This window comes from Acanthochromis polyacanthus, chromosome 7 (genome assembly GCF_021347895.1).
Source record: "Acanthochromis polyacanthus isolate Apoly-LR-REF ecotype Palm Island chromosome 7, KAUST_Apoly_ChrSc, whole genome shotgun sequence".
NCBI classification, from domain to species: Eukaryota; Metazoa; Chordata; class Actinopteri; family Pomacentridae; genus Acanthochromis; species Acanthochromis polyacanthus.
Genome location: NC_067119.1, coordinates 19,484,802 through 19,508,906, shown reverse-complemented (window position 1 = coordinate 19,508,906; position 24,105 = coordinate 19,484,802). Strand labels below are relative to the sequence as shown.

The 24,105-nt window shown below is 39.5% G+C and overlaps 1 protein-coding gene across 4 annotated transcripts; it reads right to left on the bottom strand.

Moving 5' to 3' along the window:
- Positions 1 to 1,783: 1,783 nt before the first annotated feature.
- kntc1 (kinetochore associated 1) lies at positions 1,784 to 24,095 on the bottom strand. Of its 4 annotated transcripts, none has more exons than XM_051951228.1 (62): positions 23,982 to 24,095; positions 23,368 to 23,524; positions 22,259 to 22,379; positions 21,888 to 22,003; positions 20,626 to 20,704; positions 20,393 to 20,470; positions 20,270 to 20,304; positions 20,061 to 20,171; positions 19,530 to 19,623; positions 19,212 to 19,264; positions 18,979 to 19,091; positions 18,823 to 18,877; positions 18,636 to 18,734; positions 18,489 to 18,532; positions 18,332 to 18,394; positions 18,166 to 18,241; positions 17,888 to 18,013; positions 17,571 to 17,737; positions 17,352 to 17,463; positions 17,044 to 17,187; positions 16,898 to 16,954; positions 16,694 to 16,765; positions 16,450 to 16,569; positions 15,967 to 16,110; positions 15,773 to 15,868; positions 15,490 to 15,593; positions 15,281 to 15,383; positions 15,054 to 15,188; positions 14,832 to 14,951; positions 14,406 to 14,478; positions 14,032 to 14,099; positions 13,644 to 13,945; positions 13,342 to 13,514; positions 12,830 to 12,930; positions 12,360 to 12,504; positions 12,170 to 12,226; positions 11,921 to 12,084; positions 11,674 to 11,778; positions 11,459 to 11,587; positions 10,955 to 11,071; positions 10,740 to 10,849; positions 10,401 to 10,611; positions 10,067 to 10,156; positions 9,809 to 9,974; positions 9,542 to 9,600; positions 9,212 to 9,431; positions 9,056 to 9,129; positions 8,726 to 8,936; positions 8,485 to 8,597; positions 8,301 to 8,356; positions 7,980 to 8,058; positions 7,770 to 7,894; positions 7,541 to 7,676; positions 7,332 to 7,427; positions 7,075 to 7,131; positions 6,601 to 6,655; positions 6,023 to 6,086; positions 4,119 to 4,248; positions 3,928 to 4,017; positions 3,170 to 3,324; positions 2,046 to 2,148; positions 1,784 to 1,935 (listed from the first exon to the last, which is right to left on the bottom strand). In XM_051951228.1, exons 2-62 carry the CDS (start codon positions 23,503 to 23,505, stop codon positions 1,900 to 1,902), a joined length of 6,645 nt encoding a protein of 2,214 aa, XP_051807188.1. In that variant the 5' UTR covers positions 23,506 to 23,524; positions 23,982 to 24,095; the 3' UTR covers positions 1,784 to 1,899. The 4 variants fall into 4 exon arrangements, 2 of the variants coding, with proteins under 2 accessions (XP_051807188.1, XP_022052075.2); XM_022196383.2 differs by having other exon boundaries at positions 23,776 to 24,086; XR_002595822.2 differs by lacking the exons at positions 1,784 to 1,935; positions 2,046 to 2,148; positions 3,170 to 3,324; positions 3,928 to 4,017 and having other exon boundaries at positions 4,188 to 4,248; positions 6,497 to 6,655; positions 23,776 to 24,086.
- Positions 24,096 to 24,105: the final 10 nt, after the last annotated feature.

Below are 24,105 nucleotides of genomic sequence, written 5' to 3'. Positions count from 1 at the left end.
TGCTCCACTGTGCTGTTCACTGCTAATTTTGTTCATCATGTCATATTTTAAAAAACAGCATACAGACATGCTGGTGAAGTTGAAAACTCGATTGTCATGGGAGGTTTTCAAAGTAGTAATCTCAAATGTTTTATTCAAATAAAAGGCTGTTGAGTCACTATCACCAGATGAGTTACCACAAAGCTGACTGACCCACTGATGAAGTTAAATGAGCATTTACAGTATTACAAACTGAGTGTCTGCTGCAACATTTAATGCAAAATCCCATTTTTCCCCTTTGTCACAGAAGACATTTCCTTTCAAGCTTCATTTCTAATCACCAATCTCACAGTTATGGAGGCATGAACCAGATGTTAACCGACTGGTGTCACAGTTTGGATGTGAGGGCAGTGAGGGTATTCAGTTACTGCTTATGGCCATCAGTTCCACCAAAAACAATGAAACAGATCTTTGAAATGACCAGTTTGTTTAAATTAAAAGTTTAAGGTTTTTAAAATCTTTCACCTCTACATAGTTTCCAGAAGCCAATCATAGCATACATAAAAATAGAAGCGGTGTGATTTCCCGCTCTGTCTCTATGGTACATATGAACACAAATGAATTACATTATCATACACACTCTTTATTCATCTTAAACATAAAGGGGAAGTTGGGCATGACCTACTAAAGCGGAAGAACTAAGTTGCAAAAGTTCGTACAGAAACAGCACGACTATTTGTAAAATACAAGTGAATTTGAAAGGGAAGTCATCTTCTGCTGACTGAATTATTCAGCAATAGTGTCAGCTGCAATCAGTACTGCTGTCATTGTGCAACTATGTGGTCTCAAAAGAGGTTTGGTTCTTTCTGTCTTGACCGATAATACTCTTTTTTTGGGTAGGATTTATTCCATTTAGATGTCACGATCTGCAGCGTTCAGTGTAGTTGCCCTATTCCTCATTAACATTGCAGGTGCTTGTATGACTAAAGAAAGGAACTGCTCTTTTAGAAATGAGAGCGTCAGTAAAATGCCTTTCACATGTGGCTATTAAAAACTGTGACACTCAATAAATGTATGTCGTGTCATTTTTAAGAAACAGTTAAACATATTTATTTTTTTAGAAGTGCTAAAAGCCTGAAATCAATATGTCAAACACTTTTCCAAATGTCTGAATGTGTTCTCAATACTTGAAAAGAATGGTAACTACAAACTACAGACATTTTTAATCTGTTTTTGTATTCAATCTACTCAGCCTGCAGTTCAGTCAACGGGGTCCTCAGTTTTTGTGAAGCCGAGTCACTAAAGTCTCCATGGTTATAGAGGAGCACAGAATTATTTTAATTTGTCTGGTTAAAGCACTTTATTTCTGTGCTTTTTAAAAAAATGACATACAGAATGCAGTGAATTTGGTGAAATGGGATGATTTCAAGCTGAGGTTGCATGTGTATGGGTGCTTGCTTTCACATGCAGAAGTGTGGTGGCTTCTGCATGCCTGTGTGTGTGACTGTGTGTGCAAGGGGGTCCAAGTTGTTACAGACACAAAGGAGTTTGTGAATTTTGCGCTAGAGTCAGGCCAAAAGCCCTTAAGTTTGCTGGAATAGCCAGTCAAAGACTACTATTCGTAGGAATGTCAGAAAGAAGGTTAAGACAAGCATTTATTTTTTACAGCAAATTATTATCCAGTCGATTTCATTATTTATTCCTTACAAATTACGTCAACCTGTAATTACACATAACTATAAACAAGCCAGGAGGTAATAAAATAGAATTTCTTGATCTACTTCTAAAGAAGTATTCCACGCAATTTTAGAAACAAAAAGACTTTATTCAAATACATGAACAATTAATAGATAAATGTTAAGTGCAAACACTGCATCTCTCTAGCAAGACTAAAAATATAGCTGAAGAATGTGTGCTGGTTTATCCCAACACTCCATTTTGCAGTTTAAGAAAGTCCTGAAAAACAAATTAATGCAGAATGAAAGGTGTGTAATTTTCTTGAATATATTCCTTTCTTTGTGGTGTTTATTCTCCACTTATTGATCCTCCATATCAGCGTCATTTACCTTCAGGCAGCTCTGTGACAGTGAACCATTTGTCAGTGGTTTTCCTCTTTGATGCTCTCTGAGTTTCATGTACTCTTGAGCGAGTGAGTCGGCATCGTCCTGGCTGAAAAACAAATTCAAAGAAACCGATATCAAAAACTTAAGTGAACATTTTAGAAAAGGTGAAGCACACCATGTAGGATTTCAGCAAGTTTCTGTTTCCTCTTTAACTGTTTAAGTATCTGTGAGCCATTAGACTGAAGGAAAAATGGAGAAAAGCCCTGAAAAAATCCAAAATCTTAACCCATAGTCAAAAATAACATATTTAAACAGCATAGCTCAGCTTGAACTCATAAAACTCAGTTTAGTTTTCCAGATACTCTGCCAGCTATAAAATGGTGTAAAATTTAGTTTCATATGTTATATTTTAGCAAGAGACCAAATCTCCACAATGTGTTGAGAAGCTTTTATTTTGACTTTATTATTTAATGTTGATATTTTATTTCTTATTGCTTGTTGTTAATGCACCGTGCGGCAGAAGCTATCTATATTTTCATCATGCCACCATATATGATGACAATAAAGCCATTCTGTTCCATTCTATTCTTTTACCAGCTCCACTGGAGTTCATAGTGGAGTGATCCAACCTCTTCACTGAGTCACATTCAACTTCAGCTGATGTAAGGTGGACCACATAAACTCTGTCTGTGATAGGGATAGACTGCATATTTAAATGTAAAATAAATAAACTGTAGATCCCTCATGATCATATTTTTGTTACATGTCTCAGAGAACCCTGTTCCTAATATCCCAGTAAATATTATATCATTACTAAGTTAGAGACAAGATAATAGATCACCATTTCATTTTGTTTGCCAATATGTTTTTAAAAAAATATTAAATATTAAAGAACAATTTGAAAGAAAAAAAACACTAAGCAAACATAAAAGCCAGTTTAAAACTAAACTTTAGAATAGGCTAACAACTCATTTGTGTAATTCTGTAAACTGTTGGCTTTGATCAGGTGAGTATTTTGACAAAATCTTGTTCCACACTGTTATTCTTTTGACTGACTGAGATAACTAGAAATGTTTTTTGTGCTGCTTCCTTGTGACATTTGCTAATGGGAAAAAAAAAGGCCTTACCAGTTCTGGCTGATCAAGTAGTCCACCAAATCTTTCACCTGGCTGGGTTGGCCGTTGGACACTATGTGCTGCTTCAGACGGTCAAAATGTTTGGTCTTCAGCAGTGTCTGGTGCTGTCCAGTTTGGCTGATGAACATTAATACAGTCTCCCTGATCTGAGGGGTTTTCATGGTGATAATGCAACATGACACAAAAAGAAAATATAATCAAAGTGACAAGAAATTGCAATAAAATTTTCAACAATGCAGATATGTTTTGATGAACCAGGCATCCTGTTTGTGTGCATTTTTGTTCATGGCAAATCTACCCACATGAAGCATGTGTGTATTTACGTGCGTGGTACACAAAGCTGTTTTTCCTGGACACATTAAAACCAAAATAACATCCTGCACAACTTCCTATCAAGCCCATCCTTGTTGTCAGCTTTACTGACAACAGGAAAGTTCAACCGAGAAACCATCAAGCTGCAAATATATCAAAAATAGATTCTGGTACAGAAGGGTGCATTACGTGGCAATTTATACCCAAGAACAAGAGTTCTCTTTGAAAGAAAAGGAAATATGTGAGCTTTCTGTTGAAATATTTAAAATAGTCAAAATACTGACAATTAAAGCTGCAGCTGAAAAATGAAAGCTTTGAGAAGCATCACGTTAGATGCAAGTTCTGAGCCAAATTGTTACAGCAACTGTCTGTTCAAGAAGTAAAAGCTTCAGGCAGTTAAAAAAGCAGCTTCTTTGGTGGAAGAGTTCACATCTGACCTGTGAAGGGATTCCAGCCAATTCACCGGTGTTCATAAGCTCTTCAACCTGCTCCAGGACAGTGACCGGGTTACAGACAGACAGAAAGCCCTGGAAATAGCAGGCAAAAAAAAAAAAAAAAAAAAAAAAGAGTGGCTGTAAATGAAGCCTTAAAAACTACTGGTACTTTGCTACTGTATATATGCACTTACCTGGACCTGCTGTGTCTTTTTATTGGCACAGTGGATGAGAAGGAGAGTTCCCAGTGCTAAGGCTGGCAGATTGAACTGTGCAAAGCGATTGGCAATTCCTATCAAGTCCAGATTCAACAGGAAAGGGCACCTTCAGAGGGAAGAGGCAGGACAGGTCAGTTGGAATAAACATGAAGGGATTATTAGATGTATTATTGAGGCCTGCTTTCCCTTTTCTTGACCAAATTCCAGCATCTATTAAACAAACGGAAGTGGTATTTTTATTTATATAAAGGCGCTGTAAAGTTAACCATGACTATGTACATATGAGCATGCAGCAGGTGTATATGTAGGCATCTAGGGCATCCTGCTGAGGGTAGTTTGCAGCCCAAAAGAATCCAACAGAAATTTATAGTCACTTTTTAGCTGATTCAACCATTACTGCACTTGTGTAGAGGAAACATAAGTTCTGACTGAAAAACAGGGTTGACCAAAGGTTGTTTTACACTGCAAAAATTCAAAATCTTACCAAGTCTATTTGTCTTAACTTAGTCAAAATGTCTCATCCCACCCGATTTAAGATAAATTCACTTAACAATAGGGCTGGCCCGAATAGTGGTTTGAGGCCTCCGAATATTCGGGCCCTATTAAAGACGAATATCCGGATATTCGTTCCGCCCCATAACGTCCGACCGGGGTGGGGGGGTGGATTGGGGGGGGGCGCGGCGGAGGCGGCGGCCGAGACGGACCGAATATTCGGATCCGTTCGTCTGATCTCCCGGGTCCACATTTTGCCCTCGTTTAGTCTTTAGTTAAACTGAAGAATTCCCAAACACCGGTCTTCAGCATCTTGTCTTGTGTTTATGCAACGAAGTGAAGCGTGGCTTCGGAGTCGGCAGCCACCCGGCCATTCGGGTGGTGTTTACAAACACGAATGGATGAGCTAAAATGAGCCGAAGAACACGGCGGGACGAGCCGAAATGGGCCGAAGGCGCAGGGAAGAGACGAGCTCCGAATATTTTCGTCTGGGGGGAGGAGGGGGTGATCACATCGACATATGTGTATATGTTATAGACATATGTGTATATGTTTATGTGATCACAGGACGAGATGAGCCGATGTGGGCCGAAGGCGGAGGGAAGACAGTAACGCTGCATATTCTTTCCGCCCGGTGATGTCCGGGGGGGGGCGGGGGGATATTCAGATACCAAAATTAATATCTGGATAGTGCTGTAGCGAACGAATATTCGGATATTCGGGTCCAGCCCTACTTAACAAGTGACATTTTAACAAGATGGAGGGACTGGTTTTAAGACAATGCATCTTAAATATCTTGTTAAGTCAAACAATCTTGAAATTATCTTGTTTTGAGTTGGACTTTACAAGAAAACTCAAAATAAGTTGAATACATCTCAAATTAGGAGGTTACATGAGAGCAAAAATCTATTTTTGAGTGAAAAACCGCAATTTTTTAAGCATGTCTGGCTTATTTTAAGATACCTAAGCTTGACAATCCTGGTAAAATGTAGCTTAAAATAAGTCTTACCAGCTAATTTTAAGATCTCAATATTCTAAATATCATATCTTATTGCAAGAAATCTTACAAGCCATTTTCCACTTGTACTATTGGCATATTTTTTCACTTCTTTCAAGGTAAAAGTTCCTTGAAATAAGCTTTTTTTTTTCTTGTTTTGAGAGGGGCATTTTTTCCCCAGTGTGCCCTTCTGGTCATGAGCCTTAATTTGTATTTTCCACCATGTCGTGTACGAAGATTGTTTTTGAAAATGACTTCAGCATTTCAAAAGGCTACTCACAAACAAATTGATCTATGTAGTCATATTCCTGCACTCGTGGCCCATGAAAGTTCTGAATAGTCATCCTGCATGCTGGACAGTTGGTTATGGTTGAACATGAATAAAACATACTTGAGCAGGAGAACGAAGGTCCTGTAGAGTGTCGCCTGTTGATCCGGACTCAGAGGAATAGAAGCTGTTACCAAGAAAACACAAGAGTATTCAGGAGATTATTAATGCTAATTAATTAATATTCGGGCCTCACAAAAAGCATGTAGTGAATTCACTTCCTAGAAACTTACTCTCTTCATAATATTTACCTCAGTGTTTATCTCTGTTGTTGCACAAAAAGTCTAGTGTTGCAAAGCTCATACCACAACAGGGTTTCAACATCTCAGCAAAGCTATGTTGTGACAGTGCAAATTACATTTAAAGCTGGCATGTAAAACTTACATGCATTTCTGTAAAAGCTTTCATGCAAAACTCTGATATTGAGAAAGTAGGAATTCACACACTGATCATATGTCACCTTCTTTCTATAGAGACTGAAATACTGAACAGAAGCTGTCTGGTTATGTTAATTGCTGGAAGATTTGAATGACTCACTTTTTCTACCAGGACATGGTATAAGGAACATCAGTCAGCATTGAGACACAAAAATCCATGTTATTTATAAATTCAGGTGAATTTCACAGTTTTAAATCCAGTACCTGAGACAAAAGGTGCCAGTATTGTGCTTCTCCAGGTCCTGGAGAAACTTGAAATCTAAATAATAAGATAAATTGAATACAACAACAACAACAACAAAAAAACATTTCAGGTTCATCTTCAGCATCGCCTACTCTTCTTAGTCATATTGCTAGTGATGTAATGTTTCATTAGGCTGCACTTCTTATTTTAGGCTCAACATCTGCAGCAACAGGATGTCCACTGATCTTGTGGTTAGGATGCAGGAAATTGAACTTGATACTCGGTTTTCTTGTTTTCATTCTAGTCACAAAACACACCAACACATTGAATGCTGGCTCTGGTGCTGCATTTGAAATGTTCAACTAAAGCAATCATCATGTATATTATAGAACTACCTTACTGTTTAAAATGAAACAGAAGAAGTGCAGACATCCTTCATTTTTTTTTTTACATGATGAACCTATAAACCCATTACGAACTGATGAACACATTACCTCCCACAAGGCAGGCACAGCCACTATCGCCTCGAGCACCTTCTGGAGGTGGCTGATCTGAGGAGGGGAAGTACATAGATGTGAGTTATATTTCAGAACACACGACCAGGCTGATGTTTTTGAAAAAAAATGTATTGAAGGATGTTCAGCAGTCCATTCACTTTGACAGTTCTTTCAAATAACCAGAGAAAAACTGCCTCTTAAAATCCAGACAGACTGTGTAAATGTGAGGAACTTCCTGGTGTGTGTCCTCTCACCAAGTTGAAGCCCAGCAGCTTCTGAAGCAGACTGTTCCACAGCTGAGGGTCGTACACCTGGTACTCCAGACACAGGTCTGCCACCAACCGAACAGCCTGAAATGACAGAAGGCATCATCAGCTTGTCTGCATCTGTATGTAACATTTTTTAACCGAGTGAAGCTAAACTGAAGCCACTATAGGACAGCAGTTTTCCACTCTGAACATACCTGTGGCTCATGACTGTGGTTCTTCCACAGCCCTTTAACCAGGCCCTCTTTGGGACTACTGAGGAATGATTGCAGCGTGTAAGGGATGTTTAATGCCTCCAGTTGAGAGACAAAGATGTAGCACTTCAGGTAATATCTGCAATATAAAATACAGAAACATTTATGACTGTAAACCTTCTCTACATTAAACCTCAATCTAAAACATTCAACTGTTTTCATGGCCTCTTACAGGATTTTGTGACTGGGGATCTGCAGCTGAGCCTCCAGAGTGGCTGAATCAGCAAGACGGACAAGACAAAGCAGCGCTCGAGTTCGATGGCAGAAGGTCAGACGGGGCCCAGAAGTGCTGAGGGGCTACAGAATGAAAAGCACACATCAGGCACTTTTGCTGGACACTTTGTCCAGTACTGACTCCTGTGATTTCCTCATCAAAACTCACCCAGGTTTCGGCAGACAGGATGGGCTTCAGAAGACAGACAGCTTCGTCTATGGAGCAAGACTGCAGCATGTACACCACCCTGGGAACATCAAATACATGCAGTAAGCCAACTTTCCAGTGTTATGGCTGTTCACTAGATCATAGTAGACAAATACAACGACGACCATTAAACCTAATGTAGTTAGGCCAGCTGAATTCATAGGCGACAGGCAACTGAAAATCACATACCCCTTATACTGTACTGTTCTTTGCATTTAATTTTGAAAATGAGGGAACATAATTAAAGAGTATTCAGATGTAAAAAGTAATAGCGATGACTACCTCATTAAGTCTGGGTCGTCCTCAATGTTGTCGACACAGTCTGGATTACCAATATCCTGAATTAAAGAAGGAAATATTTGTCAGAATTTCACACAACAGATTCAGTGAAGCAAATGTGATAAAGCTGATGAACAGAAACTAATCTGTTTATTAAAAAAATAAGGTTAAGCTCTGACTGACAAACCTTGGCTACAGCTGGGCCTGTTTTGCAGATCCATTTTTCCAACATCATGTTACGGATTTTCAGAAGATCCACGTTGTTGATTGTGGCTATTTCCTTAACTGCAGCATGTATGTCTGAGATGGACAAATGATTCAGTTAAAGAAAGAAAACACTGTCAGTGTCATGCAACCAAGATACAAGTGAGCACTGATGAACCTGATCTCAGAGTAAAACATGAACTGCTGTGTTTATTCGTGCTCACCTGGATAAGTCTGACCTCCTGACTCTCTGTATCGCTGCTCCACACTGCCGTGTTCGTACAGAGCCACTATGAGCCTGGCTGGCAGCCCAGTCAGCTTCAGATGCTCTGGGCTGCTCAGCTGACAGGTTATCAGTGTATTCTCAGTAGCGGAGCGCTGAAACTGCAGCTTCAGCTTTGACAGAAAGGTCTCCCCTCGGACCCGTGCCGCCTCCTGTTTGGAATCAAACAGTGGTTGAAGAAAATCAGCTAATTCATGAGTAACACTCTACATTACAGACATTTTAGGCTGCTTAATGTTAACTTCTGCAGATTAAAAACACAAAAACTGACCTCAAGGTTTGGATCCTTGAGCCACGCATCTCCAAGAGCCAAACAGAACCTAAGCGACTGTGTTTTCTCACGGCCTGTAGAGAACAGCAAACATCTTAGTACATATATTTAAACATACTCAGCAGTGTAGTGGAGCGACCGACGTGCATCTCGAACCTGGTGGAAGCTCCTGAGTTATCCTGTGGGCGGTGGCAGCAGCCCACTCTGGGCTCTGGATGCAGTGGATATACTTCATCATGGTCATGGCCACCTTGAAAGTCTCCTTGTTGGTGCCACGATGACCCTGACCCTTCTTCCTTTGCTCCAAGAGTAAAGGCTTCATCTTTTTCTCAAAGACATGGTTTGCTGCTGACATGTATAACTTGTCAAGGCTCACCTGGATAGAGACAGGAAGATTTGAATGACCATAAGAGTGAAATTTTATGGACAAACCCAACATTTCTGTGATTGTACAGAGTAAGTGTAAATGCCATTAGTGTGTGTTACCTTCATCAGTTTGCTAATGAGAAGAAGTGTGGGAAAGGTGTCTTCACTGAGTTCAGGAGCTAAGTGCAGAAACATATTTTAATATTTCACTTCAGGAACTCATCTGCAGTCTTACATGTTATTATACCTGAGATAACATGAGGACCTTGCCGAGTTAAGAACAGTTGCTTCTTTTTTTTTTATTTCACATAATGCCAACATTCAGCAGGTAAGGATCTGTTAAAGTCAGCTTATAAGCATTAATACTCAGCACTGAAATTAACTCACAGATAATCTTCCAGTAATGTTTGGTTTGCATAAGCAGGTGGAAGGGAAGTCTGCTGTTGGACAGGGGGTTTGGCAGCAGACTGTTTTCCAGAAGATATGTGTTCTCAACGTCTGTGGGAGGAGAAACTCGCTGGTAGGACTTCAGGTGCCGAAGCAGGCCCATTGCCTGCAGATTAAAAGACAACGAGTCCTCATCTGCATATTTCAGTTTGAGGAAAAGAAACAATTTAGTTGTAAATATGCGTGTGTTTTTTTTACCTGACTAAGAGAGAATCTGGTCACATTCTCATCTGCAGCCTGTATGATCTTCAGCACTACTTCGATTCTCTCGTAGTTATAAGGGCTGAGCTGTAGGAGAAAAGCATTTCAAATAATAGGTGGCAAACTTTTTTTTGACTGGATCAGAAAAAAACACAAGAACTAGATGATACAAGTTGTTGCAGTGACATAGCTCAAAGCTATTATTTAAAAGAATAAAGCCAGCAGGTAGATTTTTGATTTTAAATGAATTGCTGTTATATAAACACACTCATGTTAAATGTCCAAAAATAATCTACACTAAGCCCTTTTCTCTAGGGTTCAGCACTCAGACCTTGAATATGGCAGCACAGAGATTGTCGGTGAGCTCGCTGGTGCTGTGCAACATTGGGATGATCTGCAGGACTCGTTCAAGTGTGTCGGCGTCACACAGAGGCTGCATCTCTTCCTGTCCCCGGTCTCCTGCAGCTTCCTCGTCCTCTTGCAGCAGCAGTAAGGTGGTAATGTACTGGTTGATCACACCGTCATGGTCAAGACCAAAAGTACTGCAGATCGATGCAAAGGCAGGTAAGTTCATAACACATCAGCGTGGATATTTAAGTACAACTGAGACCCACTTGTTTAATATTCTTTACTGATGGTAGAAAGTGACAATAGTAAGTATGTAACTGACCTGCAGTACTGGAGGATAATGTCTGGAGTGATCTTCCTGTTCTTCACCAAAACCGGGATCAGACTGCTCTTCATCTCAGGTCGCTGGCGGAACACCGGCTGGATAGAGATCTGGAACAGAGCAGGGGTAAACATGAGTATTAACACTAACTCTCGATGAATCTCTTCATTCAGGCCAGCATGCTCTTGGCCAGCTGTGTTCAAGTTCTACATTACCTCTAATTTGCTAAGCTTGATGCCCCACTCAGCATCAGTGATGACGGAGAGAAACTTCTTTTGTTCCTCGACTTCATTGTACAAGCAGCAGAGATTGGCCCCAACCTTGGCCACAGCCTGAAGTAATTGAAACACAAGAGTTAATTACTTAAAGACAGTATGACTGAAGGTTTGCATGAACATGTGCTTGCATATGTATTTTTTTCCCCCCAACAAACAGACTTTTTAATGAAGTTTTTAAGATCTCAAGCAGCATTAAATGATCACTGAAGTTAGTACACACTTCAGGCCTATAAAATAACTTTTTCCCCAGAGAGCCCAGTCTCATTAAAGGAAACTTAATGGTACCACTATAGTTCATTTTTTTTATAGACTAAGCTGTGTCACACAAACCTCATCCTCCTGCTAATCCAGAAACATTACATTTAGCTCTTTTGCTCTCATTTGAAATATTATAACAACAAAAAAATTGGCATTAGAATAAAGACGGGGATGTTTTCCTACCAAAATTTTGTCGTAGTTTTGCCAAGTGTTATCAATAACTTTCCACAGCGTTTTGAAGACATCTGCTGTGGAGAGGAGTGTGCAGAGTCCAATAGCCAAATCACAATCAACCACCCTCCAGTTGAACACCTGAAAATAGAGATACAGATATTTAGAAATGCACTCATATGCTGCAAATCTTCCACAACCTTGTCATGACATCTCTGGAGACTTACCTTGTTCAAGAGAGCCACAGCCACAGCATTCAGAGTAGACGTGGTGGTCTTTTGGAGATCATTCAGGCAAATATTGTACTTTTTAAGCTCTTGTGAATCATAAAGCTGAAAGTTGGAAACAATTTATAGTCGTTTTCAGTACAAACATGACAATGCATTTAGCAAAGTATCACAGACAAGAAACTTAAGGTATACTAATGGTACAGTTTATCAAGTAGCATAAATGAGGAAAATGCCATTGTCATACCTGTGCACTTAGCTTTATGTCCATAACATTAGAGGTGACATGTTGCAGGCAGCTTCCATATGAGCTGACCAGCACTCTGAGGGCCAACTCCAGCTGACTGCACTCCTGTAACATCTGGAGCATGTTGCCCAGAGGACCGAGGAGGGGCCGCAGGTAGTTTGAACCTGCATGTGGGCCAGGAAAGACAAGGTGAACTTCCAAAAATACATTTTTAGGAAGAGAAGAGGGGTTTTCTATTTAAACACTTACCATCTTCAAATGAGCAGTGAGACAGACACGAACAGTCCAGCGGGTACAGTTTGGTATCTGCAAGGATCGTGATAAATTAGTAAAACAGCTGGTAAGACCAGTTAGTGGCAGACTGCCTAAGACGACATAATCAAAAATAGGCATTAAAATAGTATGTGAAGTACAACAACATAATAAAATATCTTCTTACCATGAGAAATAGGCAGCAGGCAGTTGGTAATCTCATACTGGACAGGGAGCACCGACACAGGGTCCAGAACGATGCAGTCTTCATTAAAAACGTCTTGAAAACTCCACTGAGAACAAGGATCTTTTTCTGCCTCCACGGTCAAATCCTACATTACACAATTTAATTTTACAGTTGACTGAATACATTTGTTAATTTCACAATAAAATTTTGTTGAAAGTTTCATTTGATACTTGAAAACAAACTGACAGGAACTTTGCAACTATTAAAATATTCATACACATTACAAAGTTTTTTTTTTTTGTAAATCCACAAATTTTATCTCTAAGGGATTCTCAGTTACTAATATGTAAGAAATAAGAATTGATTTTAATGCCGATTGACAATTAACCGGTATTAAAATACAAAAATACAAACCAGGCCAAAATAAAGTACATAAAGTGCAATTCTATAGAAAAAGACAAGATACTAACTTTCGCTATGAAGCCATAGTCGTCTGATAACTGACACTGATGATAGACGTCCATGGCGATCCGTGTGCTCTTGCAAAGCTCCAGGCAGTCCAGAAGTAGATCTGTAACAGTTATAATATGAACGTTGGGGATTTTGCAACTTGCACATGAGTAGAAGCTATAAGGAGCAGTCAGAATAAGTTGTGTTACACAGAGAAACTCTTTCAGATTTTAAAAAAAATGTCACCACTGTCTGTTGACCTGAAGACAGACATGTATTGTAAAGATTTATTTTGTTCTTATTTTTCTGAAGCTCTGTGTATATATTGCCTGTGTAATTTTAAGTTTTTACTTTTTGCAGAGTTTAAAATAAATGATTTCAAAGTTCCAGTCACATTTTCATAACTGATGTCTATCCAATTTTTCCTGCAACATTTCAGCAAACTAACAAAGAACTAAATAAGGAAATAATTGTTATTTTCATCAACTGGAAGTGTTATTTAACATTAGTGGTGTTTGCACGTGTTTTTTACCTGAGTGACACACAGTGATGGCCTGACAGGCCAGATAGTGAATAACTGCTGGTAAATCCATGCCATCAGGAAGCACCATGTGCACATCTGCCTCCAGCATCTGGCATAATGTCTTGGCAGCAGTGAACAAAACCTTCCCTGTACTGCTGTTATAGTGGTGCTCATACAGCTCACTGGAGACATGAAGGCAAAAGAACATCATACACTATTTCATTCAGATCTGGTGGAAAAAGTTTAAGTAGGAGTGGAAAAGCCTCAAGTCTGATCAGTTTTCACACGACAAAACATCCACACATGCAAACCTGAAGATCTTGAGGGCTTTGTCCACTTTGCCCACTCCAAGAGCTCGTAAGGCCAAGTCAGACCAAAGCTCCTGCTCGGTGCGCTGCAGCTGCCTTCCCAGACGACGTAAGCCGGCTTCTGTGGAGATGGTTTTGGTTTTGCCGTCTGGATCATTAGCCACAACCGGAGTTGTAACAGCCTTCGCCTTAGATGAATGGCAGCCACAAGTGTTTTCATAGGCTGTGATGTGATGCTCCTGGATCTGTTTCCGGATGTTTGGATCCTCGTAGTTGGAGGGGGTGAAAAAAACATCAAAGTCCTCCTGAAGAAGAAAGAAAGGCTGCAGGTTAAAAACAAATCATAGAAGCGATAGAACTGCACTGAAACACATTTCTTAAACTAGCTTACCTGTAGATGGGCGATCGCCTTGAACATGATGAGGTTGTTTTCACACTCCATGCTTTTAAGAGCATCATCTGCGAGGACATGACACTTGTCATCACTCTTGTATGTTTAGGTGTTTGATTAAAACATTTCTTTCCATAGCCTTTGTCTACACAACCAAATCCAGCTGTGTATGCACTTTAAGGTGACAGAAATATGAAAAGTGTCCATTTGTGTGATATTTTTCAGCTCCCGTTAGCAAAACACACTTTGAGGAATCCATTAGTCAGATAAGAGCAAGCTTCAGCTAGGTTAATGTTTACTAGCAGGGTTTTGACATAATTGTTTCTGAATTAGAAAAGTGAACCGAGTTAGTACTGAGTAAAGTAAACACTTACGTTTCTGGATTAGATGCAGGCATTTCAGAGCCTCCACCATCACCTGAGCTATGAACATCTGGTTTTTCTTGTGCTTTTAAAGACAAGCGGTTATAAACAAAACAACAGAATGATTATATGCTTATCATAATACTCTTCTACTAATTCTATTTTTTCCCCCCATTCAGTTATCCAAGTGGCATTCGTTTTACAAGCACCTCCAATGTGACATATGGTCAACTATAAGCTATAAGCTAACTATAACCGTATTGTTGAAATGCTGTTAATGTTCAGCAAGAACAACCTGACCTTCCTACAACCATGTTAAAAGCTGCTACTCTATGACTTCAGTACTCTTAACACTGCATTTACTGAACTGAATAAAAAACAAAAACATAAAATTCAATTTGATTTCAGAAACATGACATCTTTTTTTCTTTTCCCCACCTCATCAGATATGTGGTCTTTGTCCTCCAGCTGCAGCCTGGCCCACGATGTGAGACGCTCAATCACACACTCTGCCTCTGCAGACGACAGTTTCTTCAGGACAGTCAAGATCTCCTCAGTCTGAAAGCAGCACAAGAGACTTTCGACCAACACAGCAGGAACATCGAAAAGGGTAAATAACTACAAATTTGTGATTTAACAATCACATGTGCATTAACCTACCTTGCCTTGGCCTATCAGCTGGATGAGATACAGGTAATTTATCTGTGACGTCGGTAGTTTGTATGCATCGGCTAATGTCAGGGAGTCCTCTAAAGACGTTGGTACGTCTTGCTTCAGGATGTATCTGATCAGTGTCTTGAGTGAAACACATGCATGAGTATTATTTTATTGGCAGGAACAACAGAGGTGTATCTGTTAGGTCACGTAATTGATTAAATTAAATTTACCATGATTTGTGTACTGTTGGAGAGGTTGAAGTTGCGGATGCCGTAGCCTCTGAGAAGTTTACGAATCTCCATAAGACGGTAGCTCTCCTTTAAAAGCTCTTGTCTGGAGAATAAATCAGGTGGAAGAAAATCATACAGACACTGCTAATTTTAGCTAATGTTGCTATGTTATTGGTACCCATTTCCAGGTGAGGACAATGTAAACATACTTTGGTCCATCCATCTCTAGATACTGCTGAACCAGTTTCTCCACCACATTGCTCCAAGGTACCACAGCTTTCTGCATGATCTCCAGCACAGCATCTACCATCAGCTGGCAGGAAATACAACAAAGTGAGATTTTACAACTCCCGATACTGTTTTTTTTTTTTTTTTTAACTGTCTGACTGGAGTTTTTACTGCTGTTATGGCTTATTCTTCAAATATTTGTGCTCATTAACTGCTAGCATATTATGATCTGTGAGTAATCGTAATGGTGTTACAGAAACTTACATCAGTATCGGTCATGCAGCCGAGCACAGCCACTGCTTTGGCTTCCCACTCTGTAAAAAGGGTCGTGGTCTGAGAACTGCAACGTTCCAGCAGATCCTAACGAAGAACAGAGTGAGAAGCAAAAAGCAGCCACATCAGATATTTGGACAAAATATATGCAAGTACACAGTAGTTTGGCTGCAGTGGAGCTTTACTTTGATGTACTGTAGAAGTAAGTCATCAAACGGAATCTCGTGCTCCTCAGCATATGGCAGGATGCTGTTTTCTACTGTGGCAGCGATCAGCTCTGGAGCCGGCACTTTGTCCAGCATGAAGAATGCCACACTCCAAACACTTCCCTTTCAAATTAGCATAAAAGGAAAATTATTAACATGAAAATGACAACACCTTGTAAGAAGGATAAACATCGTCCTAAACACAATGCCTCCATATACATATATGCTGGATAACAGCTTTTCTGTCGCTCAGGTAAAGAAACTAAACGACTTCCTAAAACAATCTGTTCATTTCTCATTCAAGCCGAGCTTTCAGTCACTTGCGAGCAAATGCATGAGAACATACTGAGTCAACGTATCCTTGCAAGCGAACGTTATTTGTTTGACTGCGACCTATCAAACAACTGGGACCTTTGACTGGAGCTCAGATACAATTAGATAAGTCACTAAGAAAAGACAAACCTTCTCAAAGACTGAAAGTGAAAGCCTGCAGTTGTATCTTCGATGGAGGTCCAGCAGCTGACGAAGGTTGGACACCAGGGCCTTGAGGTTCTCCACCTCTTCTGCACCATTCTTATCGTCCTTCAGAACATTATGAGACATAATAATTCGTGAACCACACACGTTGATGGTATGTCAGCTTCATTTTAGTCTCACAAGTAGATGATCATTGTGAGACCACAAACAGAAATTGTATCTATCTTACAGATTTCATCCATGTCCATAAAGAAGGCAGGCCAAGCACAGCTAAGTCCAACCCGTTCTGGGGCCAAGCACCCTGGAGAAAAATATCATACTCAATCACTGGTTCAGCTGACTCAATAAACCTTTGGGTGTTTTATACAGCTAATTCACAAATGACTAAGTTTCACTTAGATTAGATTGTTCAGTTGAGTATTACTTTCTTTACCTTTTCTGTTAGCTCTAAATTCCTTGCCTTCTGCTCAAGCCACTTTGCCAAGTTTCTCTGTGGGGATAAGCAGACAGAACTTTCACTAAACGCAGCATCATATGGCAGAGATGACAGTATTTTATGCATGAGTGAACGCATCCCACCTGTCCTCCTGGAAGCACTCTCCTTACAAATGGAACAAAAACTGTCCTGAACCAGGGACAGAGGCTGTGGGATGGCAGGTCCTGTGGGATGGCATCGAGTACGGCTTCAAGCCTGCTTTCATCAAATTCTGCTGCAATCTGCCCCTGTTAAAAAACCCCACTAGTAAATATCACATCTGACCAGAACACCATCATCACAGAAACATTTTGATTCACCATTTGTGACATAGTGTTAAATGTATTGATAAATGACACATTTCTGTACAATAACTAATGAGTACAGAAAATATTTTTGATTGAGTTGATACCTCATATCTGAGCCAAAGGAGTTGTGCACCCTTCATGTCTCCATCTCTTAGATGGGTCAGAATGTCTCCTAAGTTATCAGTGCTGTTCAGAAACTCAATCCAGGCAATTCCACTATGAATGACAAAGTAACAAATGAAAATAAACAATCAGTACACCACAGTATATAACACAATGTAACACAATGATAGAATATTGGCCATTAGAGACGTAGACTTTACTTGAAATTTTCCAAGCCGTGTAGGCTGCAAAATGTTGCCAGCCTGGCCAACGCTTCTTGAATCTGTATGCAGGCGTATCGTGTGGCCGCGTGGTTTAACATCTTCTCCGCTGTCTCGAAGGTCGGCCACGGAGCCTTGAGGCAATAGTCCACCACATACTGCCCATCCTAAACAACACAGACATATGCAACTGTTATCATTACGGAGTTGCGTCTAAATAATCACTTTTGATTCCTGTGGCTAACCAAAGAACTTATGTTTCATCAATATTTTAGAACAATAAATTGAGATCAGACAAACAGAAGGGTTACACTCACTGTGATCTTCATCAGGTTCGTTTTGGCCTCATCTACAAGTTCAGACAACACATCCTGTTCATATCCACCCACCGAGGCAGAGGCTAGCTGCTCCAGCACAAAGTCGAGCTTCACTTTATAGACAAGCTAAGTAAAAAAAAGGATTCTTAGTGGTGTGTAGCCTCAACTTATAGTAGCAATTTTGCGACAATAGTAAATCTGCTTTTCTCTTTTAGTTCAATTGTCTACTGATCTCAAAGGCCAAATAAGGCTTTGCCTGTCAAGACAAACACACTTACCTCCAAGTCCAGCTCAAATGTGATGGCAAACTTTTCAGCTTCTTCAAACATGTGTTTGTGAAGAAGTCTGCTAAGTCTTGAAACATAGAAAAGACATTAATATCACAGAGAATATGGTTCACAAACTGCAAGTAAAGTAGAAATGAATCTAACTAAAATTAGGTACCTGTTCTCTGGCAAAGCCTCTGTGAAGCATCTGACAACAACAGAAGCTACAGGCTGTCCTCGACTACGTGAAAAGCAGGAAGATGAAATGAAGCATAGCTTAATATCTCAATATTCAAATATTGGCTGATAATCACAGTAATAAATATGTACCCTACCTTTCTGGGTTCTCACAAATCCCCTCAACTAAATAAATTGCATCCTGAAATTAGACAAGGAACTAATCAAGTTAAATATGTAGAAACATTAAATTTTAAAAAGGCATATACATAATTCATGCAATGACATAATCGTTGATTGTTTACCATGTTCATTTTTGTCTGGACGAGACAGGAGACTGAGGAGACATCTAGAGAGTAGCAGACAGTCATAGAGGGCAGAAATCGTATTTGCAGAGAGCTAATCTGAAAAATTAAAAACAAGCATATTGACTTCAGAATAGGACTTGAGAAAATCAAATTACTGTTTCTTCAGAGGGATTTATGTTGCTACCTGACTGCTGTCTTGCTTTGTCAGTGTAATCATCTTCATGCTGCCCTTGTCTTGGCTGAAACACACAGATTAATTTACATTTTCAGCACTGCCTAACGGAGACTCATGTCACTATATATCTACAGCTAGAGGATGTTGTACAGTGTTGATACATACGCCACCATGGAGGCAGAGCCACATTCTGTGGTGAGTTCAAAGTCATGAATCGAAAGATCCGGCCAACAGTGGACCATGACAAGGAAATGCAGGTCCCAAAGACTCAGAATACCCTGAGACAGAAGAAAACCATCAGGGTCACAACATGAACTACATTTAGACATGAAATATTCCATAACGTAGCAGGCTGCACTGGTTGATCAAACAGCTCATGGTGATACCACTGAACTCACTTCAGTGTCAAGAATATACAAGAGGTTGTCCACCACCACCATCTTCCTCACACCTGTAAAGCAGACATGTACACAATGAAAAAAGCTCTTTAAAATGTACTGTTTTGTGTTATTTTTTCTTTTTGACCCACACTTTGCATTTTACAGCATTTCACTATATTTATGTTCCTCTTACTAAACAACCAAATCTGAAAAATAACTGCTCCTACATTTATCCCTTGTTGAATCTCCTACAAATTAACCATTTCACTTTTAAAAAAGCCCTTCTTTCTTAAGACAGTGACAAAGTGTAACAGCATACATCAAGAAAGAATTTACCTGGAATTAGGCTACTGTTGATGGAGTGAGCAAAGCACATCTTTGCCTGCTTTGGATCCATCATCCAGTGAGTCACAACGTTGTCTTTATTCCCCTGTTAAAATGATGAATTTGTGACAGAAAAGAATATTGTTTTTGCTCATTTATATGTTACATGACAAGCAACTTTCCCCAACACATTATTTGAAGCTCAACGTGGAGTTGGTCTAAATTTCTCATTTTCAAATCAAAAACATTTAATCAGCTCACTTGTGTGTTCTGCCATACCAGCAGGATTAATTTTAATGATTAATTTTGATGATGTGATTTCCCGTAAGGGCTGTGCCAGAAAGGCATTCAATTGTGAATGAAGTGTAGAAAACAGCACAGTATAAGCTGGACAGAAATAAAATGAGCAATAAATACTTGAAGTAGCAAGGTCTGTAATAAGAAGTCTTTTAATTTTAAAATATGCTTTCATTCAAATGTAACCCATGTATCACAACTGCAATTGGTAAATACATTTATAAAGCTTCTTTCATAAACACTGACCCCAATCATCAAGTGGATTTCATGGCCTAGATTGAACATCACTGCTGTACTGCAACCCTCGTCATGGTAATCCTTGGTGGAGCAGAAGTCTATTTTGATAAGTGACTGGAGCTGAAATCAGAAAAAAAAAGTGTCAGTATTTCTTCATTGGTCAAAAAAAAAAAATAAAAAATCTATCCACTGCATAAACCAAGACTACATTTACTTGCCTCTTTCAAAGCTCCAACATCCATTTTTTCAATGGCTGACATGGCAAAAGAAAAAGGAATATTTAATTTAGTCAAAGGAGTAGCTTCTAACAAACTTTTTGCAGAATTTCCCTCATATTATACCTGTTTCAAGCTTTGCCAGAGCAAGGTTTGTAATGTGGAAAAAGCCATCCTTTGTGAGCAGGAACACATAGTACATCCCTGTCAATAAAAACAGAATTCAGGATTTCAAATTAGACATATCTATAATTAGATATACCAGCTGGAGAAAAACATTTAAACACCCTTGAGTTTTCTGTGCAGGTTGCACATTCATGACTGAACAGATCTATTTTGTATTTATGTATAAATTTCACCTGGGGATGCTTTGTCCTCGTCTATGATGAGATAGCGATAGGTTTTCTTATCTCCACTGGATGGTTTCTCAACCAAAGTCTACAAATTCAGAAAACGATACAGAACAGAGTAATCAGGACTATTAATGATGTTGCCAAATGTGTACAGTTGAGCATTACTCTTCAGACAGGTACAGTATAGCAAATAGAGATCAGAGTGATCAAGATGTAAAGTAATCTTTATATACCAGGCCTTATAGGTACAGTATCTCACAAAAATGAGTACACCCCTCACATTTTTGCAAATATTTAATTCTATCTTTTCATGGGACAACACTAAAGAAATGACACTTTGATACAATGTAAATTAGTCAGTGTACAGCTTGTATAACAGTGTAAATTTACTGTCCCCTCAAAATAAATCAGCACACAGCCATTCATGTCTAAACCACTGGCAACAAAAATGAGTACACCCTAAGTGAAAATGTCCAAACTGGGCCCAAAGTATCAATATTTTGTGTGGCACCATTATTTTCAGCACTGCCTTAACCCTCTTGGGCATGGAGTTCACCAGAGCTTCACAGGTTGCCACTGGAATCCTCTTCCACTCCTCCATGACGACATCACAGAGCTGGTGGATGTTAGAGACCTTACGCACCTCCACCTTCCGTTTGAGGATGCCCCACCGATGCTCAATAGGGTTTAGGTCTGGAGACATGCTTGGCCACTCAATCACCTTTCCTGTATGGTCTTGGTCATCATGCTGCAGCTCAGTTTCAGGATGTTGGCAATCTTCCTATAGCCTAGGCCATCTTTATGAAGAGCAACAATTCTTCTTTTTTTTTTAGATCCTCAGACAGTTCTTTGCCATGAGGTGCCACATTGAACCTCCAGTGTCCAGTATGAGAGTGATGACACCAAATTTAATACACCTGCTCCCCATTCACACCTGAGACCTTGTAATACTAACAAGTCACATGACACCGGGGAGGGAAAATGGCTAATTGGGCCCAAAGTGGACATTTTCACTTGGAGTGTACTCATTTTTGTTGCCAGTGGTTTAAACATGAATGGCTGTGTGCTGATTTATTTTGAGGGGACAGTAAATTTACACTGTTATACAAGCTGTACACTGACTAATTTACATTGTATCAAAGTGTCATTTCTTTAGTGTTGTCCCATGAAAAGATAGAATTAAATATTTGTAAAAATGTGAGGGGTGTACTCATTTTTGTGAGATATTGTATGCTGTATAACAAAGATAAATAAATAAAAATCCATACCTTGGTGAGGAGGATTTTCTTGTGTGGAACGTAGACCAAATGAAGATTTCCATTTCTTTCACAGACCACCAAAAATTGCCCGTCCAGGCATACATCAATGTCATCCACATCAGCTTCTGAAAAACAAGCCTTGCTATTAATGTACAATACCTACTGTGACAGGTGAAACTACGTTGTTGGACAATTATAAGGAAATCTGATATGTGTGTAAACATTTACAGTATCTTCAAACTGACTTTGAATAGAAACTGGTGTCTGTCATCTTTTGGAAGTTATTGGACCAGCTGATTCAAGAAATCTCAGAGGACACAATCTTACAGACAGTGAACAGCATGGACATGAAAGTAGGAACATAAAATGAAGCTGGTTACCAAAGTGAAGAAGCAGAAAGATGGTCTGATAGCTCTGATCAAACAGGATAACTGTCTTGTCAGCAACGACAATACTCCAGTTTGAACCACTGGAAGATGAGAGATGGGGATCTGTGTTCACCTGCAAGAACCCGTATTTCCATCAGATCACTGGTTAGTGCTGTCAATACTAAGGTGTAATTCTTGTAGAACATTTAAAAAAAAAATCAAGGGAACAAAACAATATTCCTTCAGAGGGATGTACTGCAAAGCAAGTTTGACACAGAAAGAGTTTCCTTGTGCAAGCGGATTTGATCAAATCCAAAAGTCCAATTAAAGATGTGTATTATGACAATGGTTATCAACTTATATGTTAACCCAAGTTTTCTTTATCAGGCTCTACACAGGCTGCCATAAAAGGGGCTGCTTGTGTTGATATTTGACTTATCTTCCACGCAAAATGGTCCGATTGGTGCAGCATGTTGTTCAAGTGCAAAACGAAGAAAAATATCAGAATTTATTACAGAAAAACATGCTGTTGTATGATGCAATAAAGAAACGCTGGTATAACGGTTAATTATGTAAACTAATATATCTATTTTACCACTCCATGCACTCCCAAAGCCTGCAACTTATTTCTACCATTACCGCTACACGTTATATAGTTAGAACGATAATCAAGAAGTGCATAGAGGTATAACACTGTCCAAAAATGAAAAATAAATGGAAATCCCTTTAGTTTTTGGCCGAATTAAAGCAACACTAAGGTTACTGATCAAATATTCATGATTAATACCAATACACTAATTAATTTTACAATATGTTTTCTCATAGCCACAATGGCAGCAGCGTAAAATAAATAAAGCAATAAATCTGGACCAAGCTTAACAATATATTAAAGTTTTTTCTGCATCACCAACTTAATGCAGGTAGGTTATCTGGACACATGCATTTAGCCTACTGCAGCATCTGTTACTATGGTGATTTAGCCAGATTAGAAGGGTCAACATACTTCAGTAACCACTAATCTTACTTTGTAGTGCAGCCCTGAGAAGTCTTGACTACGCCCCTGGACATGTGTGCAACAAGGATAAAACTGAGCAAGTGAACTAAACACTGACATTCATTACCTCATTGGCAGTAGAGATTTTGACCAGTGTATCCACCTGGTACAAGCCGCTACCATTCTCCTCCTTTGACACACTGTCGAAACGGACAGTGTTTGTGTCCTCGTTGGTCAGAAGCTCAACTTCGCTCCACATCGCCATGTCATTGAGCTGAGAGATTCTGAAAGATTATGTCAAGTGTTTTAATGTAAAAAGGCTTCAATGAGTTGTTCCGCCAAGTGCGAAAACTAGCTAGACCCGCTGGCTGTCATTACCTAACTCTGTTGTATGCTAACATCACCTTAATGCTATTGCAACGCTAATGCTACTAATTTAGCCTTTAATTACAAAACCAAACCAAATGTAAGGTGAATGCTGAAAGCTTAAAGAAATTGCGAATTACTATGTAAACTTCCGCTGTTCGTAACTCACCCCTTTACTGCAAAAATCAGACAGCCACAACACAGAGCATCAACATCACTCCGCCGTATTAGCTTTGGAATTTGGCGGGTTGCTGCTGTAGATTATTGGAAGTGACGCAGGTTATATTCTCTAAATTCTGCCTTGCAGGTTAAATTTTCTTGTGAGGCTATGCATAAATCCGTCGTCCTTGTCAAGAAATGCCAAAAACAACCTACCCCACGGCCTCTGTTATAATGTTACATGTCCGTGGTACAAGCAGAGTCAAGTAATTGACGGCGCCTGTTCGGGTTGTAGCAGTTTGAGAATAATTGCCGCCTGAAAGTCAAAGCTCAGGGTGTA